At 44.7% G+C, this 20,231-nt stretch overlaps 1 protein-coding gene across 2 annotated transcripts in view; it reads right to left on the reverse strand.

Moving 5' to 3' along the window:
• Window positions 1-20,231, reverse strand: part of cryl1 (crystallin, lambda 1) — a 111,993-nt gene that overhangs the window by 85,457 nt on the left and 6,305 nt on the right. For both annotated transcript variants that reach the window (XM_085999162.1, XM_085999161.1), the window contains exon 3: window positions 12,655-12,781. In XM_085999162.1, coding sequence (XP_085855288.1) covers window positions 12,655-12,781 — 127 coding nt within the window. The remainder of the gene's footprint in view (window positions 1-12,654; window positions 12,782-20,231) is intronic.

The following is a 20,231-nucleotide window of genomic DNA, read 5'->3' on the forward strand; positions in this document are numbered from 1 at the left end:
CAAAAACCTGTGTCCTTTATGTTTGATGTTAAACATTTTGGAAAGATCAAAAATGATAAAATAATGAGGTGGAGGATTGAGTTGGCATGTTACCATTTTGATATAGTTTATCGTCCGGGGAAGGATAATGTTGCTGCTGATGCACTGTCGAGGGCTTATTGTTCTGTGATTCACGGAGATACGCTTATTAATCTTCACAATGCTTTATGTCATCCTGGGGTTACGAGGATGATACACTTCGTACGCAGTAAGAATTTGCCCTTTTCAGTTGAAGACGTCAAGCGGATGACTTCATCATGTTCTATCTGTGCTCGGTGTAAACCGAATTTCTTTAAGCCTCAACGAGCTCATCTTATAAAGGCTACTTCTCCTTTTGAACGTTTGAGCGTTGATTTTAAGGGGCCTCTTCCTTCAACGACTCAAAATCGATACATATTTACTGTTGTGGATGAGTTTTCAAGGTTTCCTTTTGCTTTTCCTTGCGCAGATGTATCAGCTGCTACAGTTATCAAATGTCTGACTCAACTTTTTGTCATCTTTGGGATGCCTGCGTATATCCATTCAGATCAAGGAAGTTCTTTTATGTCTTCCCAGTTGAAGGAATACCTTCAGAGTCAGGGAATTTCTACTAGTAGAACTACCCCGTATAATCCCCAAGGTAATGGACAGTGCGAACGATACAATGGGGTGATCTGGAAGGCAGTTATGTTGGCTTTGACATCCCGGAATCTTAAGAATACACAGTGGGAAATGGTACTGCCTGATGCCCTGCATTCCATTAGATCATTGCTTTCAACAGCTACTAATGTGACCCCCCATGAAAGGCTCTTTAATTACCCGCGGAGATCTACAACGGGATATTCGGTACCTTCATGGCTTACTATGCAGGGACCTGTGTTGCTTCGACGCCATGTTAGATTGTCAAAATATGATCCTTTAGTGGAGGAGGTGGAGCTGTTGGAGGCAAATTCCCAATATGCTCATATTCGATTCCAAGATGGGAAAGAAAGTACTGTTTCAATTAAAGACTTGGCTCCTTATGGTGGCCAGCCCTCTTCCGAGGATACTAATAATAGTCATGATTCAGATAATGTGGATGTTGTTATAGATACTACGAATGTTTCCAATCCTATTGCAGATAATTATACTTCTATTAGTCAGCCTTTGATGGATGTTCATGACCGTCCTAGTTTACTTCCTGATGGGATTTCCAATCCGGAAACCGTTGATAATCGGGATATGGATAGCTTGTCTGCAGAAGATACTTCGGTGCCTCCAGGTGTGGGAGGGCAAGGAATTTCACCAAGGTTAAGAAGGTCGACACGAACAAGATATCCGGTCGACCGATTGAAAATGGATTTTTAAATTGATAGTAATGTTTTAAAGTTGTTGAAATATTATATTTGTATTTTAGTTGTAAATAAATTAATTATAAATTGTAAAGGTTATTTAGGTTGTAGCATGTTTTAAAAGGAGGGGTGAATGTGGTGATTATTTCCTATGTTTAATAAGAAGTATTGTGATTGGTGAATGGGGTGGTTGTTCTCTGTATTAGTAAGAAGTATTGTAATTGGTTGTTTGTTTCTACCTTGAGATATATGTTAGTGGATGTCAGGTGATTTGTGGTGGCCATCTTAAATTCAGTTCTCTCTAGTCATTGTTGGAGACTGGTGTTGAAAGATGTGCTACTGGTTTTTTTTAAAGTTAATAAAGCCTAGATTAGAAAGGCAAATCTATTCTTTATTTCAAGGGGAAAAGTGGAGGGGCGGGGGAGGGATCCTCAACCACTTACATGGCAAAGTGGGACTTCCCAACTGAGGTTGTGACCTTTCTCCGAGCTGAACTCATGACTCCTGCCAGAGTTAGTGAGAGCCCAATGAAACAGCAGAGGAAATTCGGCCCCGCTATTCCACTTGCCACAGTACAGCACAACCCAAATACAGATGAATGAAAACATTATTGTGGAACTCTTGTTGCAGCTCAGGTCTCACAGGAAAATTAGTACAACGCAGGCATAGAAACTGCACTGAATAGATTTTTCAGAAAAACACAAAAGTGGGGGAAAAACAATTCCAGGTTCAAAGACCAATCTGAGAAAAGCTGACACTTGATGTGCATAGTAAGCTTCATAATTAAAATTGTTTAAGAAGTTGAAAGAATTTTAAGCTCAAAAAGGAATCCATTCATCAGGAAGATTTCTAGAGCCAAAACTGATTACACGCAGAGATAAATGAGTCAACTGACAAAGAATGGTGTCAAACAAACTCAATTGCCTGTCCCCAGCAGGTTAATGACACAGCAGCGCATCGGATTTCCAAAATGCAAATGTTCCCCATGTTATAAAACTGACCTACTGCAGGTTTAAATGAAAGCATTAAGTTCCAAGGAACATACATAATTTTAGCTCTCCTCTGATGTTCAACTCTATAATTTACCCTTCACAGAGAATTTTTGTTTTGAGGTGAATGATTTTTTACAATGCATTTCTGATAATAGACAATAACCTTTTTCACCAGGTGTTATTACACTTTTTTTACACAACATAAGGAATATTAAGATTTTTGACTTTGCATTCCTTATTCTTTTACTGTAGTGTAATGCAATATATAATTTTCCTTATTCATTTACCCTCCAAACACAAATAAATTACGTCAGTGGTAAAAAAAGGTGGGATTCTCTACGACTTAAGGCTGAGGCCAAACTGGAGTACCGCAGCATCAAAGTGCTTGTTGCCATGAGTCGTCAGATCAAAACAATAACGCTTTGTGAAGGCGCGTAAAGTACACCACGTAGATGCGGTGCAGGTGTTGTGAAGAAAGAACAGTTACACATTGACTAATGATGTGGCCAAAACATGAGAAAATAAATTAAAATAAACTTTTTCCTGGTAGATCAGTCAGCTAAACAGTAACAGAAAAATCACATTCCATTACTCAATCATCTAACCCCTTCTTAGTGATTAATTCGTTTACCCAAGATTTTGCTACCAAACAAAACAACTGTTTAGATTAACAAAAATCCTTGGCTCTAACTACATTAAATGCCAAGGCTCTGTAATCAACAGATAAATGGTACTTCCGTTGTAATGAGGAATCATGCGGCAGCAGATAAAGGTTTGGCATTGTTACTTCTTAGGATAACTTTGACTTCAGTTGCTATTGCAATGATCAGTTGCCAGATCGGAGTTACACTTGTGGCTTGCCCGGAACTCAGCAACAACGACGCTCGGCATACCTGCTTGGATATTGCCACAGAGCTCTGATCTCTGGTTGGCTAACTTTTAATAAAATGGGAACATAGGCAAGAGCGACACCTCTCTTACAACATTAGAAAGTAAAATGTATTAAGTTTCTTAACCAACTGAGCACTTTTAAAATGTGGTTTCGCACCAGGCTAGGGTTACCACCCAGCATAAGACTACCCATTAAAGGTGCCACATACTCTTTCTTTAGTAGAGGTCAGATCCCAGACCTGAATTGCAAATTATACTTCCACTTTCTGACTGCTTTTGTATCAATGCAAAAGTTGTCTTAGATAAGCAGAGATAAGCTGCACTACCCTGTCTGCATAGAAACAACGTAAGATGCCGCAATAAGAAGCTTGAAAACTTGAGCTGAAGTAAAAATAATTACCTTCTTTAAAGAATTAACATTCAAATGTGTCCAACAGAGCTCTGATTTTTTTTTGTGTAGACTAATGAACGTGTATATCGCAGGATGTTGAACTAAATTTGCTGTCAAAAAATAGAAGTGGGCTGCACTGGCTGCCATGTGAACCATCATTAAATCAGATAAGTGATTCACAAACATATTGGCCTAGAAATTCGGTTGTGGGTCCGCCAGGGCTTTAGCGCCCGAAATTTTGCGCCGGCGTTAATGCCACTGCGCCTGACGAAAATTCGGTTGCCCCGGGCCCAGACGGCGGCGGGCGCTAATGGAGGGTTTTTGCGCCCCACTATGGGCGTTCAGTGCAGTTTTCAGGCGCTAATCCCCCGCTGCGGCACCCGAGGCGGTGCGGCAGACTGGGGTACTGCAGGCCTCCTCCTTCTGTTAAGGAGGAGCTGCCTGCAGCCGACCGCTGGCCGGTCGATTCGCCCGACAAATGAGCCCGGCACCTCGGGGAAGAGCCGGGCTCGCGGGCCACACACATCAGTGCCACGGGGGGGTGGTGGAGGAGTCCGGGGAGGGAGGTGCGGGCAGGCGGCCGCCGGGAAAGCGGCCGGCCGCCGCTCCACCTTTATGCGCCGGCGCAAAGGTGTGTAACATCCCTTTCAACAATCGTTGGTTGCGGCTGCCACGGGCAAGGCGGCCGCAACTGAATTTGGGCTTGGGGCCGGGTTACCACGGCAACCGGGACGCTGCGCACACCGATGACGTCATCGGTGCCGGCGCAGCGCTACCGGCTAACGCCGATGGTAGGGCCCAACGCAATTTCGTTACCAGCTATAATTCCGGCGCAAGACCCTCTAACGCCTCTAATTGGGCGCTAACCCCACCAAATTTCTAGGCCATTCAGTGCAAACCACCACCAAAAAAATTCTCATAGCCTCTCGCAACTCATAAGCGATCGATACAGGCATCAGTGTGTCTGATCATCTGAGAGAATTTAGAAGTTGTTCATTTAAAATCAATTTCGGGGGAGTGGTGAACTGCATAATCCTTTGCAAAAACAAATATGACTTGAATATCAATGTTGTAGATTTCAAAAAAAACCTGTACAATTGCAAAATGCTGGAAGCCTGTTTGGCCCAGTGGTAATGGCATGATACAGTTAAACCTAGAAGCACAGACACACCTGAGTTTTAATTTAACTTTGGAAAAGACATTTACTTTGGACAATGAGCGTCTCGATAGGTGATTTAACAGTGAATAGGTGATTTAACTTTGGACAATGAGACTTCGTGTTTTAATGGGTTTCGATGGATCTTCAATGGATAAGACAATGATACCAGTTTCGCTGGAACAATGGACTTCCTGGCCTCAATGGAAAACACTTTAACCTTGGGCAAAATACATCAGCAGTAAGACTAAAATCACATTAAATATGTATCACAGGGATGGGGGGGGTCCATCCCTCAGCCCTGTACATATCCTGTGGTTTGGCTTATTATGTGTGTATTAGAAAACAAGAGTTGGAGGAAGGCCCAGACTCGAAAAGGCGTGACGGAAGAGCTACAAGAAGGAACCACACCACAGCTCTCTCTCTCGGAAGCTAGCTCTGACTACAGCAACTGCCAGGTGTAAGAAGGAAGGGAAGACGGTCATCTCCAGCTCCCAGCCTGCAATCGACGTTGGCCACGACCAGCTGTACAGGTGATTATAAGTATCAGTTGACTCTATAAGGGGTTTGCGCTGTGTAGGCAGCTGCAGTCAGATAAAGGAGGACAGGGACAGGTCATCTCCGATCCAGGCCTACAATCCACAATGGTAACGACCGGCCGCATGGGTGATTATAAGTTTCAGCCAAATCTCAACAGGGTTTTGTTTGTGTTTTGTTGGTTTTAATAAACTAACAGTTTTGGGTTGAACCTAAACCTTTGTGTCGTCTACCATTTTGTTCCTGTAAAACCCAGAGTCAAAGAACCCTTGTAAGGACGAGGAAACCAAACATTTTACAGCAGCAGGGGCTCATAACCTCCCTCTACCAACAAGAGAGAATTCATTTTTATCTTTCCATCAGTATGGAATTTACATGACACATCCGGAGATGCGAGTTCAAATCCCACCACGGCAGCTGGGGAATTTAAATTCAGTTAGTTAAATATATCTAGAATAAAAAGCTAGTGTAAATAATGGTGACCATGAAACTACCGGATTGTCGTAAAAACCCACCTGGTTCACTAATGTCCTTTAGAAAAGGAAATCTGCCGTCCTTACCTGGTCTGGCCTATATGTGACTCCAGACCCACAGCAATGTGGTCGACTCTTAACTGCCCTCTGAAATGGCCTAGCAAGCCACTCAGTTGTACCAAACCGCTACAGAAAACAACAATAAAACCGGACAGACCACCCGGCATCGACCTTGGCACTGGCTTCGGACACGACAAAGGCACACCCAGCCCAGTCAACCCTGCAAAGTCCTCCTCACTAATATCTGGGGACTTGTGCCAAAATTGGGAGAGCTGTCCCACAGACTAGTCAAGCAACAGCCTTACATAGTCATACTCACAGAATCACACCTTTCAGCCAACGTCCCAGACTCCTCCATCACCATCCCTGGGTATGTTCTGTCCCACCAGCAGGACTGACCCACCAGAGGAGGCTGCACAGTGGTATACAGTTGGAAGGGAGTGGCCCTGGGAGTTCTCAACATTGACTCCGGGCCCCACGGAGTCTCATGGCTTCAGGTCAAGCATGGGCAAGGAAACCTCCTGCTGATTACCATCTACTGCCCTCCCTCAGCTGATGAATCAGTACTCCTCCATGTTGAACACCACTTTGAAGCAGCACGGAGGGTAGCAAGGGCACAGAATGTACTCTGGGTGGGGGACTTCAATGTCGATCACTAAGAGTGGCTTTGTAGCACCACTACTGACCGAGCGGGCCGAGTCCTGAAGGACATTACTGCCAGACTGGACCTGCGGCAGGTGGTGAGAGAAACAACACGAGGGAAAAACCTACTTGACCTCGTCCTCACCAATCTACCTGCCGCAGATGAACTGTCCATGACAGTATTGGTAGCAGTGACCACCGCACAGTCCTTGTGGAGAGGGAGTCCCATCGTGTTGTGTGGCACTACCAGCGTGCTAAATGCGATAGCTTCAGAACAGATCTAGCAGCTCAAAACTGGGCATCCATGAGGTGCTATGGGTCATCAGCAGAACTGTATTCCACCACAATCTGTAACCTCATGGCCTGGCATAACCCTCACTCTACCATTACCATCAAGCCAGGGGACCAACCCTGGTTCAATAAGGAGTGTAGAAGAGCATGCCAGGAGCAGCACCAGGCGTACCTAAAAATGAGGTGCCAAACTGGGGATGCAGCAACACAGGACTACATGCATGCTAAACAGCGAAAGCAGCATGCTATAGACAGAGCTAAGCGATTCCACAACCAACGGATCAGATCAAAACTCTGCAGTCCTGCCACATCCAGTCGTGAATGGCGGTGGACAATTAAACAACTAACAGGAGAAGGCTCCATGACCATCTCCCCATCATCAGTGATGGAGGAGCCCAGCATGAGTGCAAAAGACAAGGCTGAAGCGTTTGCAAACATCTTCCGCCAGAATACCGAGTGGATGATCCATCTCGGCCTCCTCCTGAGGTCCCCACCATCACAGCAGCCAGTCTTCAGCCAATTTGATTCACTCCATGTGATATCAAGAAACGGCTGAGTGAAATGGATACAGCAAAGGCTATGGGCCCCGACAACATCCCGGCTGTCATGCTGAAGACTTGTACTCCAGAACTAGCCGTGCCACTAGCCAAGCTGTTCCAGTAAAGCTACAATACTGGCATCTGCCCAACAATGTGGAAAACTGCCCAGGTATGTCTAGTCCACAAAAAGCAGGACAAGTCCAATCTGGCCAAATATCACCCCATCAGCAAAGTGATGGAAAGTGTCAGACAGTGCTATCAAGCAACACTTACTCACCAATAACTGCTCACCGATGTTCAGTTTGGGTTCTGCCAGGACCACTTGGCTCTAGACCTCATTACAGCCTTGGTCCAAACATGGACAAAAGAGCTGAATTCCAGAGGTGAGGTGAGAGTGACTGCCCTTGACATCAAGGCAGCATTTGACCGAGTGCGGCATCAAGGAGCCCTAGTAAAATTGAAGTCAATGGGAATCAGGGGGAAAACTCTCCACTGGCTGGAGTCATACCTAGCATAAAGGAAGATAGTTCTGGTTGTTGGAGGCCAATCATCTCAGCCCCAGGACATCACTGCAGGAGTTCCTCAGGGCAGTGTCCTAGGCCCAACCATCTTCAGCTGCATCATCAATGACCTTCCCTCCATCATAAGGTCAGACATGGGGATGTTCGCTGATGATTGCACAGTGTTCAGTTCCATGCGCAACTCCTCAGATAATGAAGTAGTCCATGCCCACATGCAGCAAGACCTAGACGACATTCAGGTATGGGCTGATAAGTGGCAAGTAACATTGGCACCACACAAGTGCCAGGCAATGACTACCTCTAACAAGAGAGTCTAACCATCACCCCTTGATATTAAATGGCATTACCATCGCCGAAACCCCCACCTTCAACATCCTGGGGGCCACCATTGACCAGAAACGTAACTGGACCAGCCACATAAATACTGTGGCTACAAGAGCAGGTCAGAGGCTGGGTATTCTGTAGCGAGTGTCTCACCTCCTGACTCCCCAAAGCCTTTCCACCATCTACAAGGCACAAGTCAGGAGTGTGATGGAATACTCTCCACTTGCCTGGATGAGTGCAGCTCCAACAACACTCAAGAAGCTCCACACCATCCAGGGCAAAGCAACTTGCTTGATAGGCACCCCATCCACCACTTTAAACATTCACTCCCTCCACCACCGGCACACCGTGGCTGCAGTGTGTACCATCTACAAGATACATTACAGCAACTCACCAAGGCTTCTTCGACAGCAACTCCCAAACCCGTGGCCTCTACCACCTAGAAGAACAAGGGCAGCAGGCACATGGGAACACCATCACCTCCAAGTTCCCCTCCAAGTCACACACCATCCTGACTTGGAAATATGTCGCCGTTCCTTCATCGTCGCTGGGCCAAAATCCTGGGCCTCCCTCCCAAACAGTACTATGGAGTACCTTCTGCACACGGATTGCAGCAGTTCAAGGCGGCAGCTCACCACCACCTTCTCCAGGGCAATTAGGGATGGGCAATAAATGCTGGCCTTGCCAGTGACACCCACATCCCAGAAACAAATAAAAAAACTATAATACTAGAGCAAGAGTTCCAAAAAAAAGGAAAATATTAAATTGCACTATTTGAATCAACAGTCAATAAGAGTGGTGCTTTTGAGTGTGCATATTGCAGGACAGTACAGAAGCAATTTAAAGTGGAATAAAATGATCAAGTAACGATACAAAATTAATGTAAATTTGCATATATTTGGGCAAAAAGACATTTCCCTCAGGTGTTGACGTGATTTTTTTTCTGTTCTTAAATCTGACAAATTCGCAGTCAGTAAAATAGATTTGGGTGGACAGAAAAATTCCAGTAGATTTTTACCTGCAGCTCTGTTGTGATTTAAATGCTACCAGTATCAGTCACAGTGTAAGGTGCTGCTTACAAGATCCATTTAGCACTGATCATTTCATATGTATTGGAGCAGAGCTGATGGCCATTCATTCATTCCTTCCAAGTAGGACTTCCAACTAAATTAGATCTTTTTGGCCTGGTTAATGTTTTTATTCAAATTTGATATACAATGTCGCCTATCTTGAGTTTTCAGTAAATGTTTTGCAGTGTATGGTCTCAGTTTGCTTGTAAATGATTTTGATAGCCTCATTTGGAAATTGTTTCTACTCAATACTTCCCATGGAGGTTGGTATCACACCTATCAGAGGTGCACTAGACAACAGATACCCTTCGTTAATCAATAAACACCCCCATTAAGGATGGATATTTGGGAATATTATCCTGGTTCCAATTCCTGGATATTCCTTTAGTATTCCTGGAAATCCTTGATAAGTCATTTTTATTTAGTGCTGTAAGCTTTTAGCCATTGCAATTTACTTGCCCGAATAAATCATCCATGAAAAGAAAAATCCAAACAATTTGGCTGGCCCTTTCAATAACCAAGCTGTAAGATAGAGACTTGAAAACACTGCACTGTATCTGCCCCTTCATCCGAGACAAAATTGCTGCCTATATGAAATCTCTCATGGGTCAAAATTCAGTTCCAGGAAGTCCAACAAATCACTTTTTCTCCTTCAGTATTAAGCTCATCAAAATTACTGCAGTCCTCTCTGTTCAGATCTTGTGAATGATCCTGGGCATGCTATGTGATGAAATGGTGGAAAAGCGTGAAGTAGAACATTCAAAACTAAGAGTAAACCACAGGAGAACATCCAAAACTAAGGGTGAACTGTCTTAGCTCTGTAGCATTTAGAATTGCTCATATGATTGATTTACTATTAGAGAATATCACTTGTCTCTCGATGAATAACCCAGTACAGGAAACTCTTTGGTATCCGGCACCAACGGGACCAGGATGGTGCCGGTTGATTAAAAATTACGGATGATGGAGAGGGTTATCTACCGAGGCTATTTTTAACAAAAAATAAAAAAATCAAGAAATGTGCAGTGTTATAAATCTCGTCATCATAAAGAAACTACTCATGAAATAACACTGGACGGCCAGCTGGTGGCGCCATCCAAGGAGTATAAATACTCGGGCGTGGGCCCAGCTTGCCCAGGGACATTTTGTAAGACAGGAACTAGTGAAGAACAACTAGACCTCCATGTTCTGAAACAAGTTGATTAAAGCCTTGCTTTATACTCAAACCAAGTGTGTAGTGAGTTTTATTACGTCATGCAGTATACAGTAATTGGGTACTCACCTACAGAATGTTGTGTTAAATGGATGGTGGAAAATGCTTGATTAAGTACAGTACTGTCAGTTGAGGGTAATCCATAACTACCGGCAGCGCGGGAGACACACAGAAAAATGGCGGATCGGAAGAGACTACCGGCAGCGCAGGAGAGTCAGACTCCTGTTATTGAGGGGTTCGGACTTCCGACAGCCGAGTAGTGGCAGTTTGGAGAACTACCCCCACTGACTAACTTGGCCACCGCGGGAGACTCGGACTCGGCAACATTTCCGGTTATTGAGGTGTTGTTTTCGGAGTATGAATTTTGCCAGTTAATAGAGAATTCCGAATATTTAGGTGCCGTTTAAACGAGAGTTTCCTGTACATGGTTGGCCTTCGCCCCCGTGCTCAAGTTTGCCCCTTAACGGTCTAAACCGCTATGAAGCGTTGCAGAATACAAATGGTGAGGTTCTGAAAAATCGCAATGCCATATCTGCAATACATTGAAACACAGGAGTTAAAAATAACTTCTTCCTGGTTTTCTTCGTGTTCGAATACAGTGGTGTTGGCCATCTGAATTTATTCCTTATAGAACACTAGAGGCTGCCACATTGCACAATACTCAAGCCTGTTTATGTGTACTGACACAAAAAGGGGAAGGTAATATAGCCTGTGAGCAAGTAGTCTTGCTAACCACTCTGCCTGGGATTGGAATGTAATTGAGACACCTAAACAGGAAGAGAGAAAAAAAGTCCAACCTGCATTATCCAATGAAAGCACTGCTCCCTTTAAAGCCCTTTTGACCCTGTTCTTTGTAAAGTTCTGCTCTGCCCCAAGCAGCAGTTCTAATGCTGCAGGAGGCACAGCACGAAGAAAACTGTTGGAGGCATAAAGGAGAAAGAGGTAAAGAAGGGAGAGAGAGAGAGAGCATGAGAGGCAGAGAGGAATAGAGAAACTGTAGCAGGGGGAGAAAGGGGGCAGAGAGGGAAAGGCACAGAGAAAGAGATCTACAATAAGATACACACACACACACCAATGAAAGAAGCATTAGGAACAAGATACTGGAATTGAAGGCTGTTGTGGCAGTAGGAAACTTGAATGTGGTAGCAACACCCCAAGATGGCAACAAATACAAAATTGAGGGATATACGGAGTTCAGAAAAGAATGGACAGAAAAGAAAGTAGTGTAGCCCTATAGGTCACATTTCCTGTGTAGGCATACTCAGCAAGTTATGCTTACATTTTACACAACATTCACTCCCATTTTGCCATCGGCAATTTACGTCAAAATTTCCTGCCAATCACATTACCATTACTGGAATGTAAAAATTGGGGTAAATTTACAGGAAATTTTGGGCCCTTTAATACGAAAAAGACTCCAGGGGTATACTACAGACCGCAAAGTCAGAAGGAAAACAGAAGATAGGAATGGCATGTGAGAACAGGAAAGTTATTTGAACTGGGGAATTGAAATCACCCACATATAAATTGAGAATACCCAAGTGGTTTAGTATCGTATTTGGTAAATGTAATGCATGACTGCTTCATGATCCCATGCATCAGCCATAGGAGGCAGTGCACATCTAGACCTGGTATTTTTAAGTGACTCACAGGAAACAGAACTTGTGATTAGGAGAGTTTGTTCAACTACACTTGAGTAGAGATCAAGTGGGACACCTTTAAAAGCAGAATGTTGTACCTGCAGGATAAATACATATCTAGAATCAGCAGGCATTGATTAAACAAGCATGAGCATAAATTATCAAATTAATCAGAAGTGGAATAAGGAGGAAGACTCTACAAATCCTGCAGGGAGAAAGGATGACCAGGGATGAATATGCAGAAATGCAATAAAAAGGTGGTGAGGGGAACAGAGACCTAAGCAAAAGCATAGCTGCAGACACAAATATGAGTCTGAAATTCTTTCAGTATTTCAACAGTAAGAGGGCAGTAAGGGAAGAACCATAAAAGACACAAATGGGGCCTATCTATTTTTTTTCTTTTTCAGAAATATTTTCTTCATACAAAATGGTACTGAGTTGAAAAGAACCTAAGTGAGTATTAAATGCTTAGAAAATCTTTGCTTTGATGACCTAGACTGAGGTGAATCAAACATTTGCTTGTGAAAAACTTGGCCTGTACATAAGTAACCATTGTAACACTGACCTGGATGTGAATGGCGCCCTCTACTGCTTGCGCAAGGTCAGTACAGGCACTGATCAGCAGCATTTGTTCCTCAGGTTTGAAGGTTCCTCTAAGCATGCCAGTCCTCTCAAGTTCATTCAGCTGCTGTCTAAATTAAGAACAGAATGTATGTTACTATCTGTGTGACAAATAGGGAGTTTCATCACCTTTCATATCCTAATATTTTTAACGTTGATCACCTCAACATTAGAGGTGATCAGATCTGGCTTGTCCCATTTAAATTTTACGTACTACAAAAAGCCAGCCTAGATGTTTGTAAGACAAAGTTTCAGAAGTTTTATTATGAGGATGGCTTGATTGCAATCTTGACTCCTTGTTTTCTTTAGGCAAATGGCCAGTTAAATCAAATGGATTTTGAAAACAGGTGGCAAATGGATTTGTCTCCAACATCTGTTGGACACAGTACACAGTTCTGCGAGCTGCAAACTGTTTCCATAGGGGTAGATCTCAACTTTGTGTGATAGTGTAAAACAGGTGATAGGAAGTCAGCAGCCCATTTTACATCTCTCTTGATTTTTATTTCCATTGAGCTCAATGGGGGAAAAATTTGGTCGCGCCCCGAAAAAATTAGCACCCCCGCACCGTAAAATGAGTGGTAGCACCCCAAGCAGGAGGCGGGGCGCTGCTGGAAGCGCTCCCCCTCCTTCCTGGGGCGCTACCATTCAATATCGCGGCGCTACGTACAACAGCGTCATGCTCGTCGGCACGTAGCGCCACGATATTACAGGCCTCCCTCCCCTGATTAAAGGGGAGGGGCACCGGGGCCCTGCTGAACCACCGGGGAGCGGGAAAACAGCCCGGCACTCAAGAAGTGTGCTGGGCTGACCGATCACAGCCAGCACCCCGCATGAGGGAACGGAAAGGGGGCAGGTGCTGGCAGGTGGCCCAAAAAAAATGGCCGCTCGGCACTTGCCCTTCAATTAGCACCGCCGCGGCTGCAAAAACGCCACCCTGACCCTGTCGGACATATTGTCCGGCAGTAAGTCAGGGGGCGTGACTAAAGTTTGCGGCTGGGGTGCGAGTGAGGCAATGCCGATGAATTTCGCGGGAGGCGTTAGCTGCGCCGCGCCCGGGCACTAGGTGCTTTGCGCCTTGTTAGTGCCCCCCCAGGGTGCTAACAGAAGGCGCAAAGCAACCCAATTTTTCTCCCAATTGTTCTAATCAGGAAGTGGGTTTTAAAGTGCATTGGGAAGATTCCTAATAGGGAACATTTTGCAGTGGTCACAGGAGGCCAAGGTGCACAATGAAAGCTGAAAGCAGCGGCAAACTCTCAAAGATTAGGCAGTAGGGCAGAAGACCACATAACGGGCAAGAAGCAAACATTGATGGGAGAAGAGGCCTTGGTTCCGGTTGCAGGCTAGGTTGATATGCTCAGATTTGGGCGCAAGGTCAGCCCATAACAGGAGCCAGAGTTAATGAAAACTATGGCTAAAGTCATGAAGATTAGGCAGCTGGAGGCGGTTGGTTAGGCAGCATAAGGGACAGGGAGAGACCTCAGATTGGGGTACAGGCAGGCAACAGACGCCTTGGATCATGGAGCAGCTTTCCCATTGGGAATTGCCCTGTACCTTTCCTTTTTTTGGAATGAGAGGTGCAACAGAAGTTGGTCAGGTAGCACTGGAATGGCACCACCTCTTGGTACTGCTGCTCCAGGATACAACGGCAGAGGTACATTTACTGCATTTACGGAGACTTTGCTTGGCCGACGAAGCGTCATTGAATTATGCCACAAGGCATGTAGACATCTAGCCCACCTCCACCACAGGCACCACCCTGGCAATGGCTAGCAAGATTATAAATGTACTTAACTTTTACGCTACAGGGTCATTTACTGGAGATGTCAATCAGTTCTGTACAGATACATTGCTTGCTAAAGCAAGCCATTTCATCTCCTTCCCATGGACAATCCAACTGATCCCTAATCTTATGTACCTGTAAAGAAGGAAAGTACCACAACCTGCCCCTCTCTTATCCTCTGTCATTTGATTGACTGCTCCTGGCTTGCATCCATTACTGGTGCAGATTGTCGGATCACCCTGCACCCCCCTCGCCCCAGATGTCTCCACCCCATTTCCTGTACTTAGCACCCAGGGACTATGCGTTCCTTGGCACTAATCATGGGAAAACCAATCCAGTTTATTAGATGCTACTGGATTTCTTGTCTTTAGTGCGGCTCTAGCGCACCTGACAATTCTTCAACCTTGGGCTCAATATAATCATAATTTTCTTTAGGGTATTCCAGACCCTTACCTTCCACCTGCATGCCCTCATCGGAGAATTAATTATGCTGCATGCAGCACCACTATCAATTCAGATATATTTTCAGGGCTGTACAACAGACCTAGCCAAGCAATAGAACCTTTATTTCACTATACTTATAGTACGTGCCATTTGTATTCCTGTAGAGGCATAGGCCTCATATTTTCTTTCAGCTGTGGTTTATGGATTTCAGTGTCATAAGCCTGACTCAAGATAATCCATCTATTTGGAAGACATATATTCCGATAAATAACAATTGCAATGTTGACTGCTGTAGTTCAAATGCGACATGGCTGCTTTCACCTGCATCTCTACATCATTGTCTTCTTTAATTGGATCTTGAAGAATGGGATGTGTCACAAATGTTTTAATTGCTTATTGTGTTTTTAGTTAGAATAGAGTGGTTTGTTTCACTGACTGATGGAAGCTTATTAACAATGTTTTAATCTCGAGATAGAAATATATTTTCTACAGTACAAAGTACAAATGCTGTCCTCTTTCACACTCAATGTACATTTTTGGAGCATTGTCAACTGTTTTTATAAATATGTTAATTTTCTCTGAGAAACTCGGTGGTTAAAAGCTGAAGTTTGCATCAGTTCAGGAATTCATCTAAATTCTGCTATGCAATCAAACAACTTCCTATTGCATAAAATGTTCCACTCCGATAAAACATCAGATCATCCCTTGCACTAGCCAGCAGAGAATGATTTCATCACATCACGTAATAGCATAGATAACTTAATTTGTTCATTTTATCATAATTCACCATATTGTCCCCATCTAGAGATGTTTATTGGGAGAGTTTTACTGCAATGGTATCAGCATGCCTCCACATACTGCTCTGATCAAACTGATGACCCCTGAAAATTACATGTGCTTTATATCCCACTCCATCTATGTCCCCAAAAGGGTAAAACCTCTTCTCTCTTGTGGGCATGTTATTTTCCACAGGTAAAGTCCCATAGGTGACTAAGTAGAGGGACTTGTCCCATCATGCAGAACACTATCCAAACGTAGAGTAGGAAAAGTGAATCAAGTAGTAATGATAAGGTGACACCAAGCTGGGTTTTCAAAATGCCTGCAGATTGAAGGAGGCAGAGATATAGAATTCTATAGCTTTGCAGTCCTGGAAAAAAATAGTATGCCATATTTGGAGCTTATGAGGAAAAAAACTTGATTTTTTTTTACACCACCTTAAAACATGTTTCACTGAAACGTCAAAGTACTTCACAGATAAAGAATTATTTTGAATTGCAGGGACTGTTACATAGCCAAACGTGGCAACCATTTTGCAAACATCAAGAAAATGAAACAAGACAACTAAAGATATACCAATATATGGGGTTGAAATTCCGTTCCTTTGCGCTAGCTGTGCAGGTGGCATTAGGTGCCACGGGTATGCAAAACTGGGAGCAGATGTCGTGCCCAACTTGCATTTTAATTTTGGGGCATGTCCTTATTGCCCATTAATTCCGACATGTCACATCACTGTGTGCCTGTAAAACTAAGCACACAGCACAGTTCCAAAGATACACGTAACTTTTGCTCTGGTTAAAGCTAAGGTTCCTACTCTTTTGGAGTAATTTCAGAGACCTGAACCAGATTTTAACCTGGAGCACAAACCACAGTGCGAGGTGTTGATGGGCGTCAAGCCCCCACAATGTTTTCAATGCGAGACCAGGGCCACTTTAACTTCCGGTTCTCATTTTAATAAGATTGATGGGCTGAACACACGATCACGTGGTGAGTTCGCTTCCAGCCTGTGTGCTGTCATCTCACATGGCATTAGCACTCTGTAATCAACCATGGAGAGTGTGGTCACCTCCAAGGGCGCTGCAGCAGGGCTCTCACAACGGAAGTCCATGTACACAGGCTTTGTAGCTTTGGTGGTAGCTCAAACGGATGCCATCCAGGCTCTAGGCTCCAACACGGAGAGATTGGTGGATCAAAATAATAGGAGCTTTGAAGGAGCAGCTCATCTTCTGCAGTATGTTCTCCCACAGATTAGTGGAAGTGCTGAGCCCCAGACCCACAGTGTGCCATTGGCGGGATGGAAGCAGTACATCATCTGCATTTTGGCCATCCCCTCAACCAATACCTGCTATGGTGTCAGCAAGTCAGATGGGCCTTACTACCCTGGCAGCAGCCGAGGTGCAGCAGTCTGCAGGCGGGCCTTCACAAGAAACAGCAGACTTCCATCAGCACTGTCAGTGTCATTGATATAGAAGCTGTCCGAATGGTTTGAATGTTCTTTAATGCAGGATTAATGGAGTGGTGAAGGATGTATCAAGGCCCGTTAATCAGAGGGGCTCTGTGCAAGTTCTCAAAGCAGGGTTATGATTATTTCAGCAGAATCACTGAGCAACGAGCTGTTCCCTCACAGCTCTTGCTGCAAGGCGATGAGCTGGCCCGCTTTCTTCTGCTGATTTCTCCCCTTCCTCCTGGTCTTCCTTGTCCGCGAGAACACTTGGTGCTGCAGCTGCTGTTCTGCCTCCTCCTCCTCCAAATGTAGACCTCTCTAATGTAAGTTTTTGCAGCATGCAGTACACAACAATGCAGGAGACTTTAGCTGGGGCATATTGTAGTTAGCCCCTTGAGCGGTTGAAACACCTGAATCTCTGCTTCAGCACCCCTACAGCGTGTTCTATAATGATCCTGGTGGTGCACTGGCTTCGGTTACATCTGTGATGATGGAGTCTGGTGGGCTTACGTAGGGATGTTGGCAGCCACAACAGGCAGTATCCCTTGTCCCCCAGCAGCCATCCCATTATGTTTCTCAAATGGGTTGAATATTGGTGGGGTGGGGGGGGGGGGGGGGGGGAGGGGGTGGTAGACTGTCTCAGGATAAATGCACCGTGGCAGCCCCCTGGGTATCTTGCACAAACCTGCATGATGTTGTTTCTGTGATTGGCCTCTAGCTGGAAATTAATGGAGCGGTAGCCTTTCATATTCACCAATGCTGCTGGGTGATGTTCTGGTGCCCTGATGCCAACATGTGTGCAGTCAATGACGTCTTGAACACGAGGGAAACTAGTCACTGCAGCAAATCTCTTGACTGGCAAATGTGCTTGATGCAGCTGTGCAATGCAGGCTGTGATATGCTGCTGATGTCCCTTGTAGTAGCAGCCAGAAAGGATATAGTGGGGACAGGCAAAGAATGCCAGTCATTCCAGCAGGCAGCAGGTCCTGTTGCAGGAGGTTGCAGGTCTGCAACAGCCTGCCTGGAGAAATGCAGCTTCCTCCGACACTGCTCTTCAGATAGGTCACTCTTGACCTGTATACCGTGTGTTAGAAATGGCCTACTATGAGCAGCCCCTCTAACCTGAGGCCCAGCTGCTGATGGTGATTGCTGAGGCTGTGCTGCTGATGTTCCTCCTCCTCCTCCTCCAACTGTTCCTCAATCCAGAATAGAGAAGCAACAATAGCCCCCATAAGTGCAGGTAAAGCTTATTGTGAGAGATAACAGCTGAAAATTGTGGAAAAAAGCAAGCTGTAAGCTGGAAAATCTATCAGACAGCAAAAAGATCATCTGATTCAAGACCTGCAGCTGAGAACACCTTTGTATACACCTTGAAAAGTTTCCCTGAAGATAAGAAAATTCATAGGTAAAACCACACAATTGCAGAGCAATATTGGCCAGGCAACTGAAGAAGCAAAGGGAAGAAAAAAAAAAGATTCAACATTATTCCCTGTAAATGGTCCAATAAACTCATTGTGCCACATCCCTGATACATTATTGTTCTCTGTAAGTCTTTGCCATCCAAGTTTACTTGTTGAGAACTTGCTATTTCTTACTGGGATACGATACCAATCAAAAATACTATTCAGTAAACATAGAAAACCACCGTGCTACTGTATAGGTATCCAGATGTGTGAACTACAGGGATGGTCTGCTCAAGTAGGTGAGATTAGGTTAGCAAATAAATGTTTTGCAGCAAGATGGCACAGTATATGTAGTAAAGCACATTTTAAAGACAAGGGCTCCTCAATACTAAACCCCCACGACGGGCGAGGGGGGCTTTAAAGACTTAAATATGGGGAACTCATCTCCAACACGTCACACACGCCTTTTTTACAACGCCAGATAGCATGCCGTCCGAGCAGCCCACCGTGGAGAAGTGGGACACCTTCATTAACACATTTAAATCAGGCTCCCACTGTGCAAGTGGGAGGCAAATTTAAAATTAACCACTGCTGCATGAGTCTCCCAGGTGTTGGAAAACCTGGCAGTGAAAGGGAGGAGGGAGTCTGCCGGCTCCATAAGGTAAGTGTCCTTTGTCAGCACTCCTTGTAGGGCCAGGAGGCCCCTCAAGGAAGCCGTCGGCCTCCCTCTGCTGATCACAGCTTCTCTCCCCTGCCTCCCAATCACGACCTCTCCCCATCCAGCCCGAGGTCCACTCTCTCGCCCCTCTCCCTCGCCCCCCACCCCCCCATCCCCTGATGGCTAACCTTCCCCCCTCCCGATTGCTGAGTCTGTCGCCCAAGGGTCCCTGGCTGCGACCTCCTGCCGCTGGTTTTCCCTCCCGGCCACCAGCCATGGTGTCAATTTGGCCAGCTGCCGGGCAGGAAACGGATCAAAAAAAATTATAATGTCTTTAAATTCGGCAGAGACCTCTGCATCAGTGGCCTTGCCGGGTTCTCCGGATGTTTTCAGCCTCCCCCGCACCACCTCGCCTCCCCGTAAATGTACGGGACCAAGGAGATTACCAATTTCCACTGACTTACTGGAGACAGCTTTCTACAATGAAGGATTTTTCCTCATCATTGAAACACTACATATTACATACATTCAAGTTCAATAAAATAATTACTTTTGATCCACAGTTTAAGATTTTTACACAACCAATTACCTACAAAAGAAAAAGAAAACACAAGTTATTTGACTTCTCTTCCTTTAAATTATTCCATACTTCACTTTGAATGCTGCATTGAATAACTTGGAAATACTGTTTGTAATGAGAATGTCTTTAAACCTCTCAGTAATCTGATGAATTACACATTATCTCAACCATTTTATTTGAAAAGTACAACCCTCAGACCACCATGTAAAAGTGCTGGTTTTTACTAGAGGTTCCTTTTCCTAGAACCAAAACTGCTGACCTAAAGTTCTTTCATCAAACACCTAGAGATATTTCCTGACTTAAGCCTGACTTTATTATATTTATAGAAATCGTCTACTGGCAATGGCATATCCTGATTTAAAGCTGCAATGCTCAAACAATTTGTAACCAAAATTGAACAGTGAAATATGCAACTTACCTATTTGGCACAAGAGG

This window comes from Somniosus microcephalus, chromosome 10 (assembly GCF_052327205.1).
Source record: "Somniosus microcephalus isolate GS21.2 chromosome 10, FLI_Smic_1.0, whole genome shotgun sequence".
Taxonomy (NCBI): Eukaryota; Metazoa; Chordata; class Chondrichthyes; order Squaliformes; family Somniosidae; genus Somniosus; species Somniosus microcephalus.